Source organism: Drosophila innubila, chromosome X (assembly GCF_004354385.1).
Source record: "Drosophila innubila isolate TH190305 chromosome X, UK_Dinn_1.0, whole genome shotgun sequence".
Lineage (NCBI taxonomy): Eukaryota > Metazoa > Arthropoda > Insecta > Diptera > Drosophilidae > Drosophila > Drosophila innubila.
The window spans coordinates 1453057-1475585 of NC_047626.1; the positions used below are offsets into that span (position 1 = coordinate 1453057).

General features: G+C 31.2%; 2 protein-coding genes across 2 annotated transcripts in view; both read left to right on the forward strand.

The window, feature by feature from the left end:
• Window positions 1-22529, forward strand: part of LOC117788156 (plectin) — an 84811-nt gene that overhangs the window by 30169 nt on the left and 32113 nt on the right. The window lies entirely within an intron of this gene.
• Window positions 6794-11453, forward strand: LOC117788125 (xenotropic and polytropic retrovirus receptor 1). Its single transcript, XM_034626795.1, has 5 exons — window positions 6794-6997; window positions 7057-7747; window positions 8216-8932; window positions 9974-10274; window positions 10996-11453. The coding sequence occupies exons 1-5, from the start codon at window positions 6929-6931 to the stop codon at window positions 11198-11200; spliced, it is 1983 nt and encodes a 660-aa protein (XP_034482686.1). The 5' UTR covers window positions 6794-6928; the 3' UTR covers window positions 11201-11453.

The window sequence follows — 22529 nt, forward strand, 5'->3', positions numbered from 1 at the left end:
GTTGAAAGCGGTCAAGAATGAATAAATATTCGTAGTTATACGTATTTAGGCCCTCTTTTGGATTGTTGAAATTGTTGTTAGTGCCCAATAAAACTGACTCTTTATATGGTTAATTAGCTACTTTGCTGTGTCTGCAATTCGCTGCATTTTGATAATGGTGATAAAACATGTTATTTTTCGTAGCCAGTCAATCTGAGTTACATTGTTTTAAATATTACAACAACAAAATATTTGTATTATATTTAATTGAAAAAATAAAATGATGTAAAACAATTATTTTGCATTTTACATTTTACATAAAATATATACAATATTTTCATTGTAAAATTAAAATGGAATTTTATTAAGAAGTTTACAGTAGACAAAAAAAAGTGTTTGACTGTTGCTTTACTGACATCCCAAAAACTGAAGACCTCTTTATTAAGTCATTTGTCGCTTCACTTCAATCCAATTCTAATTGAGACACAAAAATTCCAAATTCGAAATGGAATTAAAATTCAAATCAGTAGCTCAACTTCCGTTTGTCTCAATTGTGTTGTTGTTGTTGTTGTTGTTTTTGTTGAATCATTTTTCAATTAGCTCGCGCTGTTTACACGGACGGAATTTCCATTTACAAGCATTTCCGTGGTCGGCAAAGAAAACTCGACTCGTTTCGACTCGACTCGATTCAAGATCATCAAAAGTCGAGCATTAAGGTGAAAGCGACAACTTCTGCATTTCAAATTTCTAATTCTCTTTTCCTCTACATTTTTTTTTTTTTTTTTTTTGAGTAATTGTTGATAACCCAAGAATGTTCGTTTCCTGCTTCATTTGTACTTGAAGATTTTACGATCTTACGAGTTAAGCATTGTCTTGTTTGCCATAATGCGCCATGGCAATCGTAATTGTAATCGCTATCGTTATCGTTATTATTATTGTAATGTTCACACAACTCTAATAGTAATAATTTTGTTTCTTTCATTGAGGCGGCGTTGCTAATGTTTCTTAAATAATAATAGAAAATAATAAAAGATATTTGTCAGTTGCTCTAGTTTAAAATTTTACATTTTAAATTTTAATGTTGACATAGTTGTGTTTATATAAGCATTAGTATTACATTTAAATTATCATTGGAAAGACGTAGTGTTAATGAAAATATTCTTAATTTAATATAGTATAAATAAGGTTTTACTAAATTTTTTTGATTTAAATTTTTCCCAGCCACTTCTTACTTTTATTTAAATCATAAATTTGTTAGTTTGATTATTCCACTAAATCTTTAGTTACAGTTTTCTACAACTGATGTAGTAGTTTCCCCTCACACTTGTTGTCTGTGTGGTCCGCCCACGAGTTGAGAATTAGAGAAGGGGCAGAGAGGTCAAGTTGGAAGGGGGGCAGACCACCCTCGATGGGATCAAGCAGTGCCGTTAAGATGCTTACGAAATGCGAGTACAATTCGTAGGGGCATTTAAGATGGATTTTAATTTTGAAATGTGGATAGAGATGGAATAGGAGATGGAGATGGAGATGAAGCACCTTCAATGCTGCTGGCTTGGGAAATGATTAATAAACCTTTGTGCATTGTTCGGTTGATAGCCCTGCATCCAAAATATACACAGGCTTATGAGTTTGTGACTTTTTTCTGTTTGTTCCCTAAAACACATATATCTCAAAGTTAAAAATGTTATATTTTCAAATTTTTTATTATTTTAATTCGGTTATTATAATATTTAAAAAAAAGGCATAAAATTAAAAATTATACTTATAAATTATAAATAAATTGTACACATATGAAATATGGAAATGTATATAAAAAAGTATTTAAAAATTAATTCAATATTTTTATTATTTAACTATCTGTCTGACATAATTGAAAATAGTTCTCAAAAACAAATACAACATTTTTCAATCAAGAACGGTTTTTTTTTTAAGTTTTGTTTATTTTTTTTTTGTAATAATCCTTATACATTTTCTTTGTTTTCTATATTCTTAATTCATTTATTATTATTAGCTTTTTTTTACATTTCGATTACTTTGACTGGCAGCTAAAAAGAATTTTTTTTGCAATTTTTCTTTCATAAATTGTTTTAAAATATTTCTTTTAATATGGTGGTTATTTAGTTTATTTAAATTACTGGGCAGCTAAGAGTCGAGCAGCTGTGCTCTGTAGTGTTTTAACTCTTGTTTGTTGTTGGTTTGTTGGGATGTTGCCTGCATCGGATGTGGCAATCCTGCAATCAGTCAATCGTTCATTTCAATTAGCCAATTACGCATGCCAATTGCCAAGTTGAAGCTGAAGCTGAAACTGACATTTATAATTATGGTAGATGCTGATGCCGTAACTTGCAGTTACCGCTATAGTTGTTGTTGTTGTTGTTGTTGCTACTGTTGCACGGAAGTTGCACAAAGTGAGCCGAGTATCGAGAATCGAGTATCAAGTCAGTTTAGCATCGATATCATTGAAAATTGTCAGCATAAGCAAAGTGTCTAATTTGCAGAAGAAACCGGATGTGTCCACTGGGTGGCAAATCGGATGTGGCGCCTTTTCCTCACTCTCCGCTCTCCACTCTTCCTACTTCCGTTTTGGCCAAGTCCATCTTCACTCAACTCAACTCAACCGCAAAAGAGCGCAATTGAATTCTTCCTGTGATTAAAGGTGTAAAAAGGGAAATGCTTCCTGTGCCCTTTTCTCAATCTTTCCATCTAAAAATAAAAATAAACATCTCTTAGCTCGAAACTCACTTTTTTCCCACGTGAAAGTGTTTAAGAAATATGCATAAAATTAACTTTTGATTTTTATTCAAAGATTACAATAAAATTGTATAACTATCTGTAATATTTTAAAAATACTGAAAGTGCTTGAAAAATAAGCAAGAAAGTCCCTTTTAATTTAATTTTATTTTTTTTGGCTCTTTAACCAAATACTATAATTATTTGTGATTTTATTAATAAACCAAATTATTTTTATTGATTTTTTCAGTCTTTTTTTTTTAATTTTATGAAACACTTTAAAATAAAATTAAATGTTTATTTTCGCAAAAACTCAATTCAATTAAAGAATGCCACATCTGTTTTTATAAATTAACTCAACGTCATCCTAAAGCAGTTAACAAATGAAAATTATCAAAATTTTAAAATAATAATCTTACAAATTAAAATTTTAAAATTAACAATTAAAAAAAAGAACAAATATATTTATTTTTTTTTAATTAAAGAACTGGTTGAAAAGTCACGAATATTTAAGGATGGAAGTATTGGAGATTTTCTCTTTCTACGCTTAAGAATTCATTCTAATAAAATAATAAAGAAGTTCCTCAGACATAAAACTTTTTAAAATTTTTTATGACTTTGAGTTAAAAAAATGTCTTTAATACTTTTAAAATAGACCAAAAAAATTAAATAAAATGTTACTTATTATTAATTTAACTCATACTTGTTGTTGGATATTATTAAAAATAATAAATATATTTTTTTTTTTTGTTATTACCACTGAATGTTATTAAATTTTACTTTTCTTTTTTCTTAATTTTTTTTCTTTTACTTTGCTTGGTTCGGTTCTCAAAATGAGAATGTTGTGGTATTTATTGACCTCGGGGCAAACACATTTGTGGGGTCCCGTTTAATTGCCTGTCTCTGGCATCTAATGAATGTGTTTATGGAGAAAAAAAAGGGCGGCATCTTTTGACCCGAATCTAAATATGATTAAATGTAGTTGGAGAATCACTTTAAACAAATTGATTTTAACATCATAGGCTCTGGGATAAGATTAATTCGCAGAGCTTTTGAAATATGAGCATTTGATTCATTTATAAAATAAAATAAAATTTTTTTAGGTAAATAATCGATGCTTTTTTAGCAGTGTACTCGGTAGGCAAAGAATATTAGTATCATGATCAAAGTCATGGTTTTCATCATCGTCAAAGCTTGAAATCTTTTCATGCCCCAGAGATACAGGTCATTTGAGTTGCGACTCATTTATTAATTAATTCCCCGAGCCGTCACAATGAGCAAAATGATACATTAATCGTTATGCCCCGTTGTCAAACAGAAAAGTAAAAGAAATAAAATGGTAATAAATTATGAAGCAGTTAATTATTCACTCTTGATTCGACTTTTAGTCTGACGCGATTAGCATTTGATAGTCATGCTAAATTCAAGTGCAAAATTCAGTAATTATGATTAGTTTCTTCAAATCAAGAAATTAAAGAGACTCTGCATTAAAAACGAAACCTAAAGGGACAAATTTTTTTGAACAAAATTAATTAGATTTGAATGCAGAATGAATTTCGAGACCGAAATATATTCAAAATGACATTACATTTGAAAATCGGTTCAGTTTTGGCAGAGCTATGAAAGTTTGAAGTTAGTTCGAACTTAAACCTAAGTTTAAAAGTTTAAGTTTACATGTCAAAATTTATCTTCAATTTGACATGATTTTTTACAAGAAAATACAAGGTCTCAGAATCAAGTTTAAAGTGTTGTTTTATACTAATTACGATATCAGGAGTTGATTTAAAGTGAAAACTTGAGTTTTAAGATTTAAAATTTTCAAAATTTCAAAGGGGGGACCATTAGCATCCAGCCCAAGGTCTTGAGGGAAATATTTTTTTTTTCAAAATTAATTAAATTAGAATGCAGAACAAATTTAGAGGCCAATCCATGATTAAAATGACATTCCGTTTGAAAATCGGCCCATTTTTGACAGAGTTATGAAAGTTTTAAGTTGGTTCAAGCTTTGACCTAGGTACTAGGTACTAGGTACTTAACAAGTAAAAATTTTTCTTCAATTTGACATGATATTTTACAAGAAAATGAAATGTCTCAGAATCAAGTTTAAAGCGTTGTTTTATATTAACTACGATATCAGGAGTTGATTAAATGTGAAAACTCGAGATTTAAAATTTAAAATTTTTAAAAATTCAAAGGGGGGACCCTTAGCATCGAACCCAAGGTCTTGAGAAAAATAATTTTTTTTACAAAATTAATAAAATTTGAATGCAGAACAAATTAAGAATCCAATCCATGGTAAAAATGACATTCCGTTTGAAAATCGGTCCATTTTTGACAGAGTTATGAAAGTTTGAAGTTGGTGCGACCAAAAAGATAAAGCAATCTTCTTAATTGCATATATATATATTTTATTTTTTTTTTGTAAAATATGTCTTATTTTACGAACTTAATATTTAAGCTGAATATTTGCAATTCAAGAATCTTTTTATTTTCTTTATCAGTGCTGCATTTAGTGAGTCAGAAGAGTCACAGTATCAGAGTCTTAGTCACACTTAAAGATAGAGTGAAGTGAAGACCCTACTGAAGAGACCTTCGCCCAAAATGGTTCAATGGTTCGGTTCATTGCGGTTCACACGCCCGCAAATTACTTCACCAGAACGGCAATTTTTGTTGTTTTTCTTTCAACATGTTTTTCGTCTTCTTTTTTTTGGCAAGTGACTTCCTGTCTGGGGCCAAGTGAGTCATTTGCCATTCCTACAACTACTTCCTTTACTTTTTCTTACACTTACACGTTTTCTGCTTTTTCTGCAGTTGTTTCTTCTTAGTCTTCTTCTTTTTATAGTCCGTTGACTTGGCCAAATTATCGCCAGGCATCGCTGAAGACGCAACTGCAGTTAATGCAATGTTAATGTCACTAAGGCTAGTCAAATTAACAATTTAGTTTCACTTTAATGCAAATATAAAAATATAAAAAAAAGAACAACGAAAATCTTCAAAAATCATTAAAAAATTGGGTATTAGAAATTCTGGGGAATGCAAGCACTTTTGGCACTAGACTGTTACCTCGTAGAGAGGTTTTTTTTAAGATATATTATTCTTACAAAGCTGAGAATTTGAATACTTCTGATCTTCCGCTCATAAGGCAGGTAAATCTACAGGAATTGTAGATTTGCGGCATACCAATCCAAGAAATTTCTATGGATCTAATGACAGTTACTGGGCGTGAATAACAGTAATTGTTGTGTGTTATCATTTGTAACTACGGAGAAGCTATTATGAAGAACGGAGGAAAAGAAATTGAAGTTGCGAATCGGAATTTCAGACCAGAAAGACTGACGACACTTGTAAGGCTGCTGAGACGATCTTCATGATCGTCATGATCATGATCATGATCAGCCGCCTACGACAAAAGTGCCGCTAGAAACACAGGCAACAAATACAGAAAACCACAGGGCGCGAAAAGTTCTCAAGAATACATTTTTTTTTTTTGAATAGTGTTGTTGTTGTCAGTGTTAATGTCATTGGCTTGCGATTGTATTACATGAGAGATGAGAGACGAAAGATCCCGAAAAGCGAAACAGAAACAGAAATTTTAATAGAATCATGAACTTAAAAAAAAGTATTTTAAATAATCACAGATTATATGTATATATTTGCCATGGTGCTAAGCATATATTCCTACTAATTTTGGTTTAAATCTGACTATTATTATTTTAGATAGCTGACCATTGGAATTATCAGTAAAAATTTTTAATTTAATATTGATATAAACTTATTTCGTTTAAAATTTTAAGTTCACAGCAATCTTCAAATTTTAAGAAAAAAAACGATATAAATTCAAGAACGGTCGTGCGTAGGTCGTACCTCTTAGGATGGCATATTTTTCTGAGTGTAGTGACTTTTTCTACTTGTATTGTATTTGAAGTTTGTTGAGTTTGAGAATTCGTAGTGGAAGATGTCAGAAATTTAACAGAAATCTTAAAATTGTAAGAAAAAAAAAGAACGGTCGTACCTAGGTCGTACCTTTTAGAATGGCATATTTTGCAGAGTGTATCGACTTTTCCTAATTGTAATATTTAAGTATTTGTTTAGATTGAGAATTCGTAGTGAAAGATGTCAGAAATTTATTGAAAGCGAACTTTTAGCTAGACTTCCTGCCGTGCCCGAAAAAGGCAGCCAGATCCACGCATGCGCTGCTCTTCGGGTCTCTTAGCCAACGATGAAATTTGGCAAGACCTTTGAGACGCATCTGACCATCGAATGGCGTCAGCAGTACATGCGATACACGGTATGTGTGACAACCGATAATAATCGATAAATGCTAATCAGAATTGATGCTATAAACAGGATCTGAAGACACTAATACGACGTGGTGTGGACGGTGCTCCGTCGTTAGATGTGGCAACCACCGCTCAAATTCAAGCTTATTACGCCGCCTTTGAGGATCAGTTTTTCGGCGAGTGTCAGCACGAATTGACGCGTGTGAATAATTTCTTTCTGGAGAAATTGGCGGAAGCACGTCGCAAGCATGGCACTCTCAAATTGCAACTGTTGGCAACATCCCGAGCACCCGGACATACGGCCAGTCTCAATTCGTTGCCCTCGCAACGCATGTCGGCTGTTAGTATGCCGAGTACTTCGTCGAATCGCAAGTTGATGACACAGCGACAATTGCGCAATGCCTATAGTGAATTCTATTTGACGCTAGTGCTCATCCAGAATTTTCAGTCACTTAATGAGACCGGTTTTCGTAAGATTTGTAAAAAGTACGACAAGTATCTCAAGTCCAATCGTGGCGCGGCCTGGATGGAAAGTCATGTGGCCAATGCCGCGTTCACCGATCAGCGGCCGCTGCAGCGCATGACCGTCGAGGTGGAGGAGCTGTATATCCATTATCTGGCCGGTGGCGATCGTGCCCGGGCCATGACCAAGCTGAGAGTACCGCCTTTGGGGGAACCGACGCCTCCACGTATGGTTTTTCGAGCGGGTCTCGCCTTGGGCATGTTCATTATGCTGGCCTGTGCCACGCTGTTCAGCTGTGAGTTTTACTCTAAAAGTTATCGATATATTTATCGATAAAATATTTCGATATACATTTTTATCGATAACATACATCGATAGCTCTAAGCTCTATTTTCTTTGAGTCACTTTCATATCACTTCTTCACTCAAAGTTATCGATAGTTTATCAAAAATAAAATTTATTGATACATTTATCGATAAATTATCGATCGCCTTTTGTGCGGTAAATTGATTTTGCATGGATCCACATTGTGTGAGTCACTTTTCCATCACCTATATATCGAGTGTTAAACTGTTATCGTTATTTACTGTTATAGCTAGTTATTCAATGAAATATTTTTTTAAATGAAATAATTGAAGTTATTTTGATAATTTGATAAATTATTATCGATAAATCGTTATCGATAATTTTGGTTATCGATAATTCTTGTTATCGATAAATCAATATACAAATGAACTGCAGCTGTATCCATGTTCATGATTAGATTTTCGAAGACCACCGATAAAGGGTAACATTGAGGCCTTCATCCGCTTATATCGAGGCCCCTTCACCTGGGTGATCTTCAACTTTTTCATGGCCGCCAACGTGGCCGGCTGGCAACGAGCGGGCGTTAATCATGTGCTCATCTTTGAGATTGATCCTCGTAGTCATTTGCAACCGGCGACATTTCTAGAGATTGCCTGCACGTTTGGCATGTTGTGGACATTGTCGATATTGGGATTCCTATTCCATGATCTGATCCATGTGAGGGATCCATTTGTCTTCCCCTTGGCACTGACATTGATAATGATCACGTTGCTGATCAATCCGTTGCCCATCATGAATTGGCCGGCTCGATGGTGGACAATGCGTTTGGTGGGCCGAGTGATAACGGCGCCATTGCACTATGTGGGATTTGCCGATTTCTGGATGGGGGATCAGATGAATTCACTGGTTACCTGCATGGCCGATTACTATTATATCGTGCGATTCTATGCCGTCTATTGGCTACGCTACGGTCTTTTGGATGTGGACATTTGCTTTGTGGAGGACATGTTTGTGCCCATCTCAAGGTGTCTGCCCGCCTGGTTTCGATGTGCCCAATGCCTGAGACGATTCCGAGATAGCGGCTCCAAGTCCGTTAGCTATCTGATAAATGCCGGCAAATATTCGACCACATTTTTTGTCGTCTTCTTCTGTACAATGCGCAAACGCACGGATGGTATGTTTTCTATACAATATATATTTAAAATTAGTATCAGGAAAACAAATACGAAACGATAGCGACTTAGGGAATATAGGCTTCAAAGATATCACACCTCAGATCTTTATGAATGGCAAAATCTTAGATACTATTTTTGAAAACAGGATACACCAGGGAATCAAACCAAAACAAATATAGGCTACGGTTTCGGTTCCGGTACATCCCGAAATAACTATTTCAGTAAAAAGTTCTATTTCAGTTTTTTCTTTCGGTTCCGGTATCAGTACCGGTACGTAACGGTACCGAAAGAAATAGGGCAAACATTTTTTTTTAGCGATTTCAAATATTAGAATGCAGAATGAATTAAAAGGCAAAACCATGATCAAAACTACATTCCGCTTGAAAATCGGTTTCGATTTGATCAAGTTATGACAATTTGAAGTTGGTCAGCCTGCAGATTTAGCCACTTTACAAGTCCAAATTTTTGTTCAATTTCACATGATTTTTTACAAAAAAATGAAAGGTCTCGGAATCAAGTTTAAAGTGTTGTTTTATATTAATTACGATATAACGAGTTGTTTAAAAGTGAAAACTTGAGATTTAAAATTTTCAATTTTCAAAATTTCAAAGGGGGGACCCTTAGCATCAAAATCGAGTCTTGGTCAAAAATAATTAAATTTTCGAAATAAACAAAATTTTAATGCAAAATGAATTAAGAGTCCAAACCATGATCAAAATGACATTCCGTTTGAAAATCGGTTGAGTTTTGATCAAGTTATGACAGTTGAAAGTTGGTTGGACTGCGGATAAGCCACTTTAAAAGGCCAAATATTTGTTCAATTTCATTAAATACTTCCATTTCTATGTTTAAATATCACGGCTATGTAGTGTCAAAATATCAGCCTTCTAGTTCTTACGGTTTGCTCAAAATTCATCATTTCATTTTAAAATCATTTAATTTGTTTGTTTTATTTACGTGTACTTCGATTACGGTTTGAATTCCTGTTCAGTATTCTCAATTCGGGACTTTCTCACTCACTCTCGGGCAGTCTTTTGCAGATGGATATGCAAATACCTTTAGCAATCCGTACACCTGGTTCTTTATCACTAGCTACATTGTGTCGAGCGTCTATTGTTATTTGTGGGATGTCATTAGGGATTTTGGCATATTTCAAATCTGGCGGGGAGAGCATCTATTTCTTCGAGAGAAACTCGTCTATCCGCAGCCATTTTATTATTTTGCCATTATTGAGAATCTCTTTCTACGTCTCTTTTGGGCCGTCGAATTTCTTGTGCTCTATCACAAGCTTATGATACCCTATAATATCAAGACTTTTGTCAGCATTCTTGAGATCACGCGGTGAGTTTTTTTCCTCTGTCAAAGTGTAAATATTGAAAAGGTGCTTTACTCTCATACAAAAAACTGATATAACCACACAGAAAATAAAATCCAGTATTTAGGGACTACATTTTATGAGTTTATAATATTAATTATACTTATTTGTCCTGAATATATGCTTTTTAAATACTCGCTAAAATCAGAAAACAAACCGAAAATCTCCCAAAAATTTATGTAGTTCTGGGAGTTTCTCCGTTGGTTTTGATTTCTGTGACACTTCCTAAATTTTAGAATGTTTAATGCGAAAGTAGCTTATAAAATAGTTAGTTAATAACTTACTTTTAAAGCAAGGTTAAAATTCTAAAATTAAGATATCAGAACTTTTGTATTTAGAAAATATATGACATCAAAACCCCAAACTTTTTGTTGGATGGGATTATCCTGACCAATATATTTAAAATTTGTTGTTAATAAGTTAATATTCATTTCGATTCTCAGTTAAATTTCGTAGTTCTTTATTTTATTTATAATAGAAAATCAAAACAATTTTTGTTTTTTATAATTTAAAGAATTTTTCTTTTGCTTACATTCCAAGCAAAAGAGTTGATAATTATTTTTTAAAGGGTTATTTTGTAATATACATACCACAAATTAATTTTTTTGTATGGGAGTGAACTTTTTACAGTAAAAAATGCTGTTTTTCAAATTGAAATTAAGATCATTCTGCAACAATCTTCTGCAGTCGTTTCATCTGGAATTATATTCGCTTGGAGAACGAGCATCTGAATAATTGTGGACACTTTCGTGCCACGCGCGATATTCATTTGGCCGCATTGAATCCGAAACAGGAGCGCATGTTGGAGAGCATGATGATTGATCCAGATGGCGCCACCACAGGCAGAACTAAAACCGATGAGCGCCAACGATTGGGCAAGGAATACTTTTAAAAATGCAAAAAGTAGAACAATAAGAATGGGGAATACGAACAAGAAAAAGAAATTGCCACGTGCTTTTCTTTTTTGTTGTTGTTGTTGTTGTTGTAAAGCAGCTGCCGTTTTTCCATTATCTTAAATTGCAAGTTGTCAAGTTGCCAAGCTGCCATTCTGTGTTGCCGTTAACATTAATGGCCCTCCGTCATCGTTGTTGTCATTTAAGTCGCTTCTTTAATTAATTCATTTGTGCAGAAAAATAAAAAAAAAATAATAAAACTCTATGCAAGACGCAGATGGAGACGGGAATTTGAGGCGACTCAGCTCGACTCGATTCGATTCAATTTGAAGTAAGCTGCGACACGCGCCAAACCGGTTCAGCAGCTGCACCCAATTGCAGCCTGGTCAACACTCCTTTTGCCCCACCTCTCTCTTTGTGCAACTCTCCCGCTCTCCAGGTCTCCTCTGGAGCAAACACAACTCTATTCGCATAACAATTGTCATTGCAGGCAGTCACCACAGTTTACAGACAAACTGCGACTAGCGATGGGTATCGCCAAATTAAATAAATATCGATATACAAAAGATTTCAATCATATAACTTCTAAAATTGCAAATATTTAAATATCAAATGAAGCATAGAATTTATCAATAATTAGCACATCACAGCTTGTACCAATTAAACGATGATTAAGCCCAAAGATAACTTGAACATAACAATTTTTGTTCTGAATTCCACAAATCTATTTTAACTCTTTGTTCTGACTGCCTGATTATTGCAAAGCTCAAACCATAAGACCTATGAGGCTAAAATTTTCACACAACTTTGCTGTGACACTAAAGAGTGTATTTCGACTGTTTTGGGAAAATTTTCAATAACAATTTTAAGCTGACGTAATAAAGAATAATGATTGTGCAATAAGGCGGCTTTTTGCAAAATTCGACCTGCAAGTTTGCTATTTTTTGAGTTATCGCAACCAAACTGACAGATTATGTATTTTTTATCATATGTTACATTGTTCAATTTAGATATAATAAATATATATATTTCTATTGCTTAAATTTTTATCTAAAAAATATTATATATTTTTTTTACCTTTCGTATCGATACCCATACCTAACTGAACTCAACCCAAGTTGCAATCGAGCTGTGATTGTAGTCTTGAAAGAGATCTTTTAATTACCCAAGTTTTTTAATTAGTGATGCGATTAGCAAACGAAATGGCCAAATGCCATGATGACTTGGCCAAGAAGCCACTCAATTTATGCTGCCTCATTGACTATGCCACATGATACTATTAAACTCTGATGGGATTCTCATTACTCTCAAGTTAATCTCTCGCTCTCTCTTTATCTTGCTTAATTGCATATACAGTCTGGGACAAACCAATAGGTCTAATTGGCATTTTTTTATATAATAAATAATAGTCAAATTTCTGTCGGACAAAATTTGCCTTTCAGCATCAAACATTTTATGAAAAGGTGAAGACAACACTTTAATTCTGATAATTAAGCTTCTTAATGATTAAAATAGTAAAAATATATTTCAATCGAAACAAACAAAAAACATAAAAAGTATGATGGAACGAAATGTCGCGTGCGAAATGGATCAAAATTAAATAAAAAATAGATTACTCAATATTATTAAATCAAATAAAAAACATTATTTAGATGCATCAATGCATAACATTTTAAAATTAGTCGCATTAAAATATTCCTTCAGATTTTTTACTGAATTCGATATTTAAACTGTTCACCCTGAAAGCGTTTTCTGTTTTTGTAGCGTTCGAATGCCTTGGTTTTTTGTGAATATCTCGAAAACGAACCATTGCACAAAATCAAGCTTAACACCAAATATAGTGCTAATCAAGAGCTGTAAGTTTCGCCTTTTGTCAAAATAAAAAAAAATATTTTGGCATATGTGTTTTTCACTTTAAATGCGTACGAATGTAACATTGGACACAAGAGAATTGCTCATATGTGAATTTTAATTTATTTATGAAATAGTAAAGAATTAACGTAACATTTAGCGTGTAAAAATTTGTAAAAAAAAGTATTATTTTATATCAAACCTTAAGTTTGATTTTCTTTATTTTAAAATCATAAATGGGGTATACCTGATTTCAGTTGAACTCGAAGATGTTGTCTGTACTTTCAAGTGTCTTTCTGTCAGTCTCTATTTTTGTCTACCTCTCATTCACGCTCTGTCTCTCTTTCTCTTTGATTCTCTCTCTCTGTCTATTTCTCATTTGTTGGACATTGATAAGCTGGCATTTAAAGGCGTCTGGCGATGACTGTCCAGACTTTCTACTGGCGATAAATAACTCATGGCAATGGATAGCGAAAGAAGAGGAAGAGGAGGAGCTCTAGGGGTAGGGGAAAGAACAGGGGGAGGGAAAGGGAAAGAGAATCTTCTGGCCTAGTCAATTGCAACTTATCTGTCAAGTTGAGTGGTTTTTTTTCCGTATGCCAGAGATACGAGTTTAATATTTGACTTGGGCACGAGTCAAACATAAATTTGCCATCATTGTTGCCGTTGTTGTTGTTGTTGTTGTTGTTGTTGTTGTTGGTAATGACAACTGCAATTTATGCTGCCTTGTCGCGACAACAACGGCAACTGTTGCCAATGTTTGTCTATAGAAATATACAGAGAGAGAAAAAAGCGAGAGAGAGACAGGGGCATGGTGACAGGATGTGTCTCTTGTTGCCTCTGTTGTTGTTAGTCGTGTACAGTTTGCCAACAGTTGTTGTTGTTGTTGTTGTTGTTGTTAATTGTTGTAGTTGTCGTTGTTTGCTCTTGTCTCTGGAGTACGCTATGTGATCTGTGCATCAATTGAGCCAACGAACTGACTAACTAACCAAGTACACATAAAGAAAAATCACACACATAGTAAAAAAAGTTACTTACATAAATAAATACAATATTTAATATGTTTATACTACATTAATCCAACGATTTTTGATTTAGAATACATAATAATCAAAGCATTGAAACCAAAACTACATATAATATTATCAGAAAATAATTGAGGGTATATGTGTCCACTTAATATGCTTCCTGGGATTATATTTCAGGATTATAATATTTAAAATATTTTTTCCCGAGTGTTCCTCAGGCACCAGCAAAAAACACTATTTATTTAGAATTTTACAGAATAGCATTTGTGCGTTCAATAAATTTAAAAAAAAGCCACCGTCAACGTGCGCTTAAATATTGCGAAATTTTGCTTGTGCGTCTTGCTGGCGCCTGCAAAGCAAATATTTTGTTTTTGTATGTAACTGTGTGCTGAAAAATTCTGTCCACCATTTAAATATTAAAAAGATTATTATTTAAATAAATATGATGAAATCTTATATAAAATATGCAATAAATTTTAATAAAGCACATTTATTTATAAATTATAATAAATGTTTACGCACTTTAGATTGCCTTTTTTCATATTTGAGTAAGAAAATTTAATTACAGTATGAGAGTATACAATATATTTATCGATTTTTATTTTTTTATTAAATTACATTAATTTATTGTAGTACTTATAAAAAACAATAAGTCAAATCCTGTTTTATTTTGATTTAAAATACATTACAAATAAAACATATGGAAAGTGTTGAATATTTTTTCCAAGTGTAACTAGCTAAACAATTCTGAAGGTGCAATATGCTTTCCTCACGTTCTAGTAGTTGTTGTTGTTGTTGTCCATGTTGTTGTTGTTGTCGATGTTGTTGATCTTGGTACAGTTTGCTGCACACGCGCCAAATGCGGAGCAAAACAAACAAAGGAGAATGAACAAGTCGAAAAGATAACAAGCTAACAAACAAACAAACAAATCCAATGCAATGCAATTGCTTCTGGGCCTGGTTGAGTCGAAGCCAAAGCCAACAACAGATGAGGCTATAAGCAGATACCAAACGAGGCCCAATCACCAAACCAAAGAAATTGAGAGAACTGCAGGAAATATTTTTTTTTTTTATGGCAGAAATGGCAGAAAGTTTTCAATGCAAATCAGAAAATAAATAGACTATATTATATTTAAAAAATATATATATAACCGTTATTAAAATTAATTTATATTTGTCAATAATTGATTATTAATTTATTTAAATTCCCTTTGAGCTGATTATAAAGGTAAACATAAATAAAAGAGAGAGTTAAGAATATAAATCTAATAGAAATTAAATGAAATGCAGTAAAAAATCAGAAATTTCTATATAATATTGTTAAAAAATATTTATAATATAATAAAAATAAAACTAAAGTTATATGGAAGATTATTTATTTATTTTTTTTTTTTTGCGTTAAAGAAGTTTATTTATAAATTTAGGCGCGACTCACAACATCATGAATGCTTACTAGTATTTATGTAACTATGTATTATACTTAATATTGCAATAAAAAGAGCGTTGCTTAATTTATTTTTTTAAATTTCTTAAGTCCGTACAAATTACTAAAGCAAAATATGCATAATTAAAAAAAATGACCATCTAATAAAAATTATAAATTTAAGTTAATATTACAGTTTTAAAAATCTGTAATACATCTTTAATAATTTACTTCTAATTTATCACATTATTTAAATTTATATTTTTATTGATTCTCAAATCAAATCAAATATCATAATTTTATTTATATATTTAACTCGCATACTCAACCTAATTTCTATTTTATAAATACGAGCTTAGAATTCATAAATTATTGCACACAGAAAGCACATTTTGACCATATTTTGAGTCACACATTTTGGACATGGCTGAGTTTGTTAATCAAAATCCCATAGGCTTCTGCTTTAGTGAACACTTTTGAACACATTTCTTTTTGGTTGATTTGCATACGAATTTCGATATTCTCACCTTGTGAATTGTGATTGTTAATTGGAATTCGAATATTCATGAGTTTATTAAGAAAATGTGTTAATGCCCAAAGCAAAGTTCTACCCACTTTCTTATTAAAGAACTGATTGATTGAGCGACTAACTGACTGATTGACAGACTTATTGACTGATTATTTAAAAAAAAATTTATAAGTGTAGTGTTTTTTGTTATTCCCAATATAGTCAAACACAATCAATGTTCATTATTTTTATTAAACTTGTTTTAAGAACCATCAACAACTTATGTAGTATATATTGAAAATAAAAGTTATGATATAAATAATATAAATTTTAAAATAAAAAAAATTTTTTTTTATAGTATAAAAATAGTTTTAATATATAAAAAAATTTCTTTATAAAATAGAAAATATTTGTTTTATATTCTTAATTTTTAATAAAAAATTTTAATCACAAGCATAGACAAGAATTATAAAGTGCAAAATGAACTAAAAATTCATTAATATATTATTAATATTTTGGCCAAAACAATTGTCTAAATCTATATAAATAAAAATCTTTGTCCTGATTGACTGACTCACTGATCAATGCACAGCCCAAGCCATAAGATCTAGGAGGCTAAAACTTTCACACAACATGCCTGACACAATTTTATCTTGCAATAAGATGGCGTTTTGCGAAATTCAAACTGCAAGGAGGTCACATTCGGAGTCAAAGTTCACACGTTGATTGATTGTTAAGTGTGAAAAACTTTGCTACGTTTGTATATATGTGTTTATCCAACTTCTGCTTTGAGGACCCAGGACGGAAGAGATCTAAACCCAAGGTCGTTCAATTGCGGGCTTGATACATTCTTAGGTTTGTTCATAACGGGTTCAAAACGATATTTAGCTAAATATCCATTGCGTCCTGCCTTGTAAATAACTCTCACAATGAATTTATTATGAAAGTTTTGTTGAACGTAACCTTTGACCTGCAGCTCCCCGGGTGCAATCTCTTTGACAAGCTCCTGTCGCCTTGAATTAATGCCATCATCCTCAGTGTCTATCCTGTGTATTATACATTTTTTATATTATTAAATATGAAATATAAATATGGCAATTGACTGAGCGATTGAGATTATTGATTTAACCAGCTTACGTTAGTATATATCGACCATCAAATGATTCTAGTTCAGCAAAATCCGTGAGATTCTGGCGATTCTCATTTAGATACACATTAGGCACTAGATATCGTGATATTACAAGCGTCAAGTTGATAAAAAGTAAAAAAGCTGACTGCAAAATAAATTATATATATGAAATCAATTGCTTATGACTATAGAACATTAATTTTAACATCATTTAAATAAATACATTTATATACAATATACTCTTATATTTTTCTTAAATAAATAAATAAAATATTGTTCAATTAAGCTTACTTTGTATAACATTTTCAACTAGTGTGTGATGAGTTAAAGTTCTCAAAAGCGACTGATTCCGAATATGTCCGAGACATAGTTTGAACAGCGAATTCCAATTACCATATTCAATTATAATATGTTACTTGTTGCATCGGCTCGAAATACTGGTTTATATTACATGTTTATACTTATATGAAAAAAAACTGGTTTTTAATAACTGAAAATTCACTTGTAATTTTTATTAAACAATCAAAAACATATTGAGATATATATTAATTTAATAATCATTTAGTCATTTAGTATTAGACAGCGGGTTTTCATTTCATTTTCATGCAAAATGTAAAATATAAATCATAGTATAAATTTATAATAATTATTTTCAAATATGAATTATAAAATAAATGAACAATAAATACATTTATTCCTATGGTAAAACATGTAATTAAAAGTTTGTCCTGTTTTTAAGTTACTTAATTTAGAAATATAATGTCTGATTAATTTAAAAACATAACTTTTAAATCAAAATATTATTCAAAAAAAAATATTAAAATATGTTTTATTTTTATTGTGATAAATAATCTATTTTATTTCAGACTATCAGATTAATTTATTACTTTATAAATAACTATGTTTATTTAATAAGCTGTAGAGTCTTCTTCATGATAACATTAATTGATATTGTAACATATATTTAGTCAGAAAAAAGGCGCGCAAAACAAAAGTCGACAACAACATTTACAACTACAACAACAATAGCAACAGCAACCAGCAGAAGTTGTGTTCAAAGTCCACAACTATTTTTGATACTCGTCTTGTCGTCTTGGCCATCGGTTTAAGCCCTTTTTAAGCTCGTGCTAAATTTAGCCAGGACGACGAGGCCAGAAATCAACAAACAACAGCATGCAATACACACAGAGAGAGAGAGAGAGAGAGAGAGAGAGAGAGAGAGAGAAAGAAAAAATTTTAGAACCAGTTTATTCTCCTTTTCCTGGTTTTTTCTTGTTGCCATCAATTTTTGAACGTTTTAGCTAGTGATGTTCAATTATATATATCGCAACATCGATAAAAAAAAAATATAAACAACATAAAAAAAATGGTTACCATTAAATAATTGTGATTTTTTGCTTGGCTTAGAAAATAAAATTACAATAAACTAGATGATAAATAAAAATTGTAAAAAAATATAATCAAAATAATAAAATAATTAGCAAATAATAAAATAATATAAAATAAGAATATCAGGTGTAAAGGAAAAAAATATTATTCTTTATTAAAATTGTGATTAGTGCTTTAGTTGAAAGGAAATCCTTTATTTTAATTCCTTTAAAAATAAGTTAAAAAAAAAAAATATTATATAAAAATAAACAATTAACATTGAATAAGCTGCGTGAAAACTAGGTAAGTAACTATACTAATTAACAAATTTTGTAATGCATTGATCACGTTATTGGCATTGCAAAAATAATAAATAAAAATAATGATAATTAAAAAAAAATAATGATAAAAAATAATAATAAAAAATAATGATGATGAAAATGAAATTGATTTGAAAATTTTAGAGCTAATGGTTTTAAATTTCACTAGAATCGTTAATAATTTTAATGATAATGAAAATTTAATAATAATGTTTTAAGACACAACTCTGATTATTGTTATGATTTTGCTTTTTTAATATTTTGTATTTCTTTTGTTTGTTTTTTTTTATTTACATTATATTTTTGTGAATTTTATTGTAATGAAAATTTAATTTAATTTTATGATAATGATAATGCTTTAAGGCACAACTCTGATTATTGTTATGCTTTTTCTATTTTATTATTTTGTATTTCTTTTGCTTGTTTTTTTTTTTGTATTTACATTATATTTTTTTCAATCTTATTGTAATGAAAATTTAATTTAATTTTATGATAATGATAATGCTTTAAGGCACAACTCTGATTATTGTTATGCTTTTTCTATTTTATTATTTTGTATTTCTTTTGATTGTTTTTTTTGTATTTACATTATATTTTTTTAAATTTTATTGTAATGAATGAATCGACATTTTCATTGGCGATGTTCAGTTCGCATTTACATCACTATCAAACTTTAAGCCGCATTGAGCTCCTTCTTCTGAGCTTCTTCAGCTGCAGCTTGTCCCGGAACCACTTGCAGCTTGCCACAAGCCACATGCCACGTGAAGAGAGCAGAGAGCAGCTGCTTTCCTTTTTTTCCTTTTTTTTTAGTTGGTTGTTTCTTGGTTTCATCCTTTCAAGTTGCAGCACGCGTCTTCTGTGGCACGTTCGCCAATTCTGCAAGATCCAAAATGAAAGAGATTTGGGCAGACGCTGCTCATAAATTTATGTGGCAGTCAGTTGATTGCAACTTGCTCCTTTACTCTTGTTGCCTCTTCTGTTTCTTCTTCTCCTTCTTCTTCATCATGTTGCACTGTTAATTTGTGCGCATAAATTGTCTGAGTGTGTGTGTGTGTTGCAAGTTCTTAGCTTGACCACTGGCCTCTCAGCTGCCACATGCCACCTGACTTACCTCAGCTCTTCCCTTTCACAGACATCGCCAAACTTGCAAGCAGCTGAAAAAACAAACAATCACAAGATAACAATTTTTAATTTGGACTGAAAATAAAACAGCTAAAACAGGGCTTAAAGATATAAAATAATATATTAATAATTAAAAAATTTATTTAATATAGAATTTAGCAAAATGCCGTCGTATTTCACGATAAATTTGTCTCAGCTATGTTGTGTCAAAATTTCAACTTTTTACGTCTTATGGTTTAAGCTGCACAATGAGCAGTCAGTGCGTGAAAGTCAGGACAAAGAGTTTGATTTATACTGAAGATTTAACTATTAGAATTGTAAAGGCCAGTATCTTTTAATTATTTGAATTATTAAAATTACATTTTCTAAATATTGTAAACAATATTTAAGAATGTAAAGCATATAAAGTATAAGCCAAACGGCTAATTCATTTTAATTTTTAAAATTAATCCAAGAGTCCATTAAAATATAGTATAGTAACTAAAATTTTTTTTAATAATCCACACAATTTTTTTGGGGTTATTTATTTCTATTTCAATTTAAATTATGGGTATTTTTAACCTATTTTAATTATTAATTTTTATTCATGTTTTGCTAATTTAACTTTTTATTTCAACTGTTATCTTTTGGACTGTTCGCAGTTGACGTTAAATAAATAAAATAAAATTATAATTACAAAAATAAATATAAATAAAATTTAATTAACATAACTAAAAATAAAACAAAATTAAAATAAAAATAAAAAAGAAATGCAAATAATATAAAATAAACTAAAATTGAGATAAAATAAAATAATAATAAAATTGAATTAAAAAACAACAGCTGTGGGCGTGGTCAGCCCACAAACAAAAACACAACAACAACGACAACAATGGGAAAAGTATTCGCTCATTATAATTGATAATTTAAGCTACAATTTTGGTTGCATAAATTTGGCATGAAAATGTGCAAATTATGTGTTGCAACTTGTTGCAATCGATATTCAAATTGTTGCAGCTGAAACAGAGGCTGGGCGGTGGGCGTGGCAGTGGCAGCGACAAGTGCAATTCGCTTGCAACCAAAAAAAAAAAAAAAGCAAAAAATCGGAATGAAAAATCGAAAAATTAGAATTTAATTAGCGAATTTGAAGGCGATTGAAAGCGGTCACAGCTGCATGTGTGTGTGTGTGTGTGTGTGTGTGCAGCTCAAAAGAATGCCAATGTAATTGACAACAACAAATTGTTTGTTGTTGTCGATAATCTGCAAGAGACACACATGCAGCTATCGTGTGTGTATTTATCGATAAGTATAGGTCTCTCAATCTCCATCTCTATTTTTTTCTCTATCTCTTTCTGTCTTTCTGCTTCGGGATGTGGGCGGCACAGGAAGCAGCAACAACAGCATTTCCTATAATACAAAATTCTGCTTCCGATTGTCTCGATAATTATCGATTTTACCCTAGCCTGGATTTTAACAATACTGGAAAGCTATATGCAGTTTAAAAAAAAATATCACAAATTTTCACAATTTCTGTTACCAAAAATATATATATTTTAAAGAAATTATAAAAAACCTTCAATAATGAATAAATGAAAAAATAGTTTTAGTTTTAATTAATCTTTTTTAACTATAAAAAACAAGTATGTAAATTTTAATTTTGTCAGAACAAATATTTTTTGATTTAGCCTTTCCCTACTTTCATTGTGATTCTATTTTAAATTTACTAATGTCAATATTTCTGTTTTTGAAACAATTTATTGACAAATAAAATCTTTTGGTTTGCTAAATTTTATTGATCAATTTCACGCTATTTAGTGGTTTACTTTTGAATTTTTGTTTTAAAATTTGAATATTCTGAGTATTATTTGTTGAAGATTTTGTAGTAAAACCAAGTTTGTTGCCAGAGTCTTTTGTTATATCGCTTTTATTAAGAAGTTCTTTTTTTTGGTAGTATGATTTACTGAGCCTTGTTGCTGTCTTCAGCTCGTCTCGTCTCCTTTCTTAACTTGGCTCTTAGCTTTTGGCTTCTTGGCCTGTTCTTCATCAGCTTTTGGCGCGCAATTTGAGGACGATGCGCGCTTTTTTAGTGACTTGCCCCAAGTGGCACATAAAGAACGCGAAAGCGCCAAAAGATGCAGCAACAACAAGAGCTAATGGGGCATGAAAACAACAAGAACAACAACAACAACAACAACAAAAGGAGGCAACAACTTAGTTGCAGCATCAAGTTTTGGCCGTGAGCATCGCTGAGTAGCCTCAAAAATACACTGAAAAAAGTACTTTTTAAAAAAATTCAAAAAAGGAGAAAAAAACACACTCAAAAAAACATTAGGACTTAAATCTTATTATTGAATTGTAGTTAAGTAATGATTTACCTAAGTTCAAACTGCAAATGAAGCTGAATATTTAATATTAAACATTTTCATTGGAAACATTGAATTTATATTTAACTACTATATATAATTTTCTTTATAAATATGTATGTACTGCACTGCTAAAAATTGCTTAATAATTATATATATTTTTTTAATATATAGTAAGAAATTTAAAATAATAGTCGTTTTATAATTTTTTTTTAAGAATAAAAATAAATTTAAAAA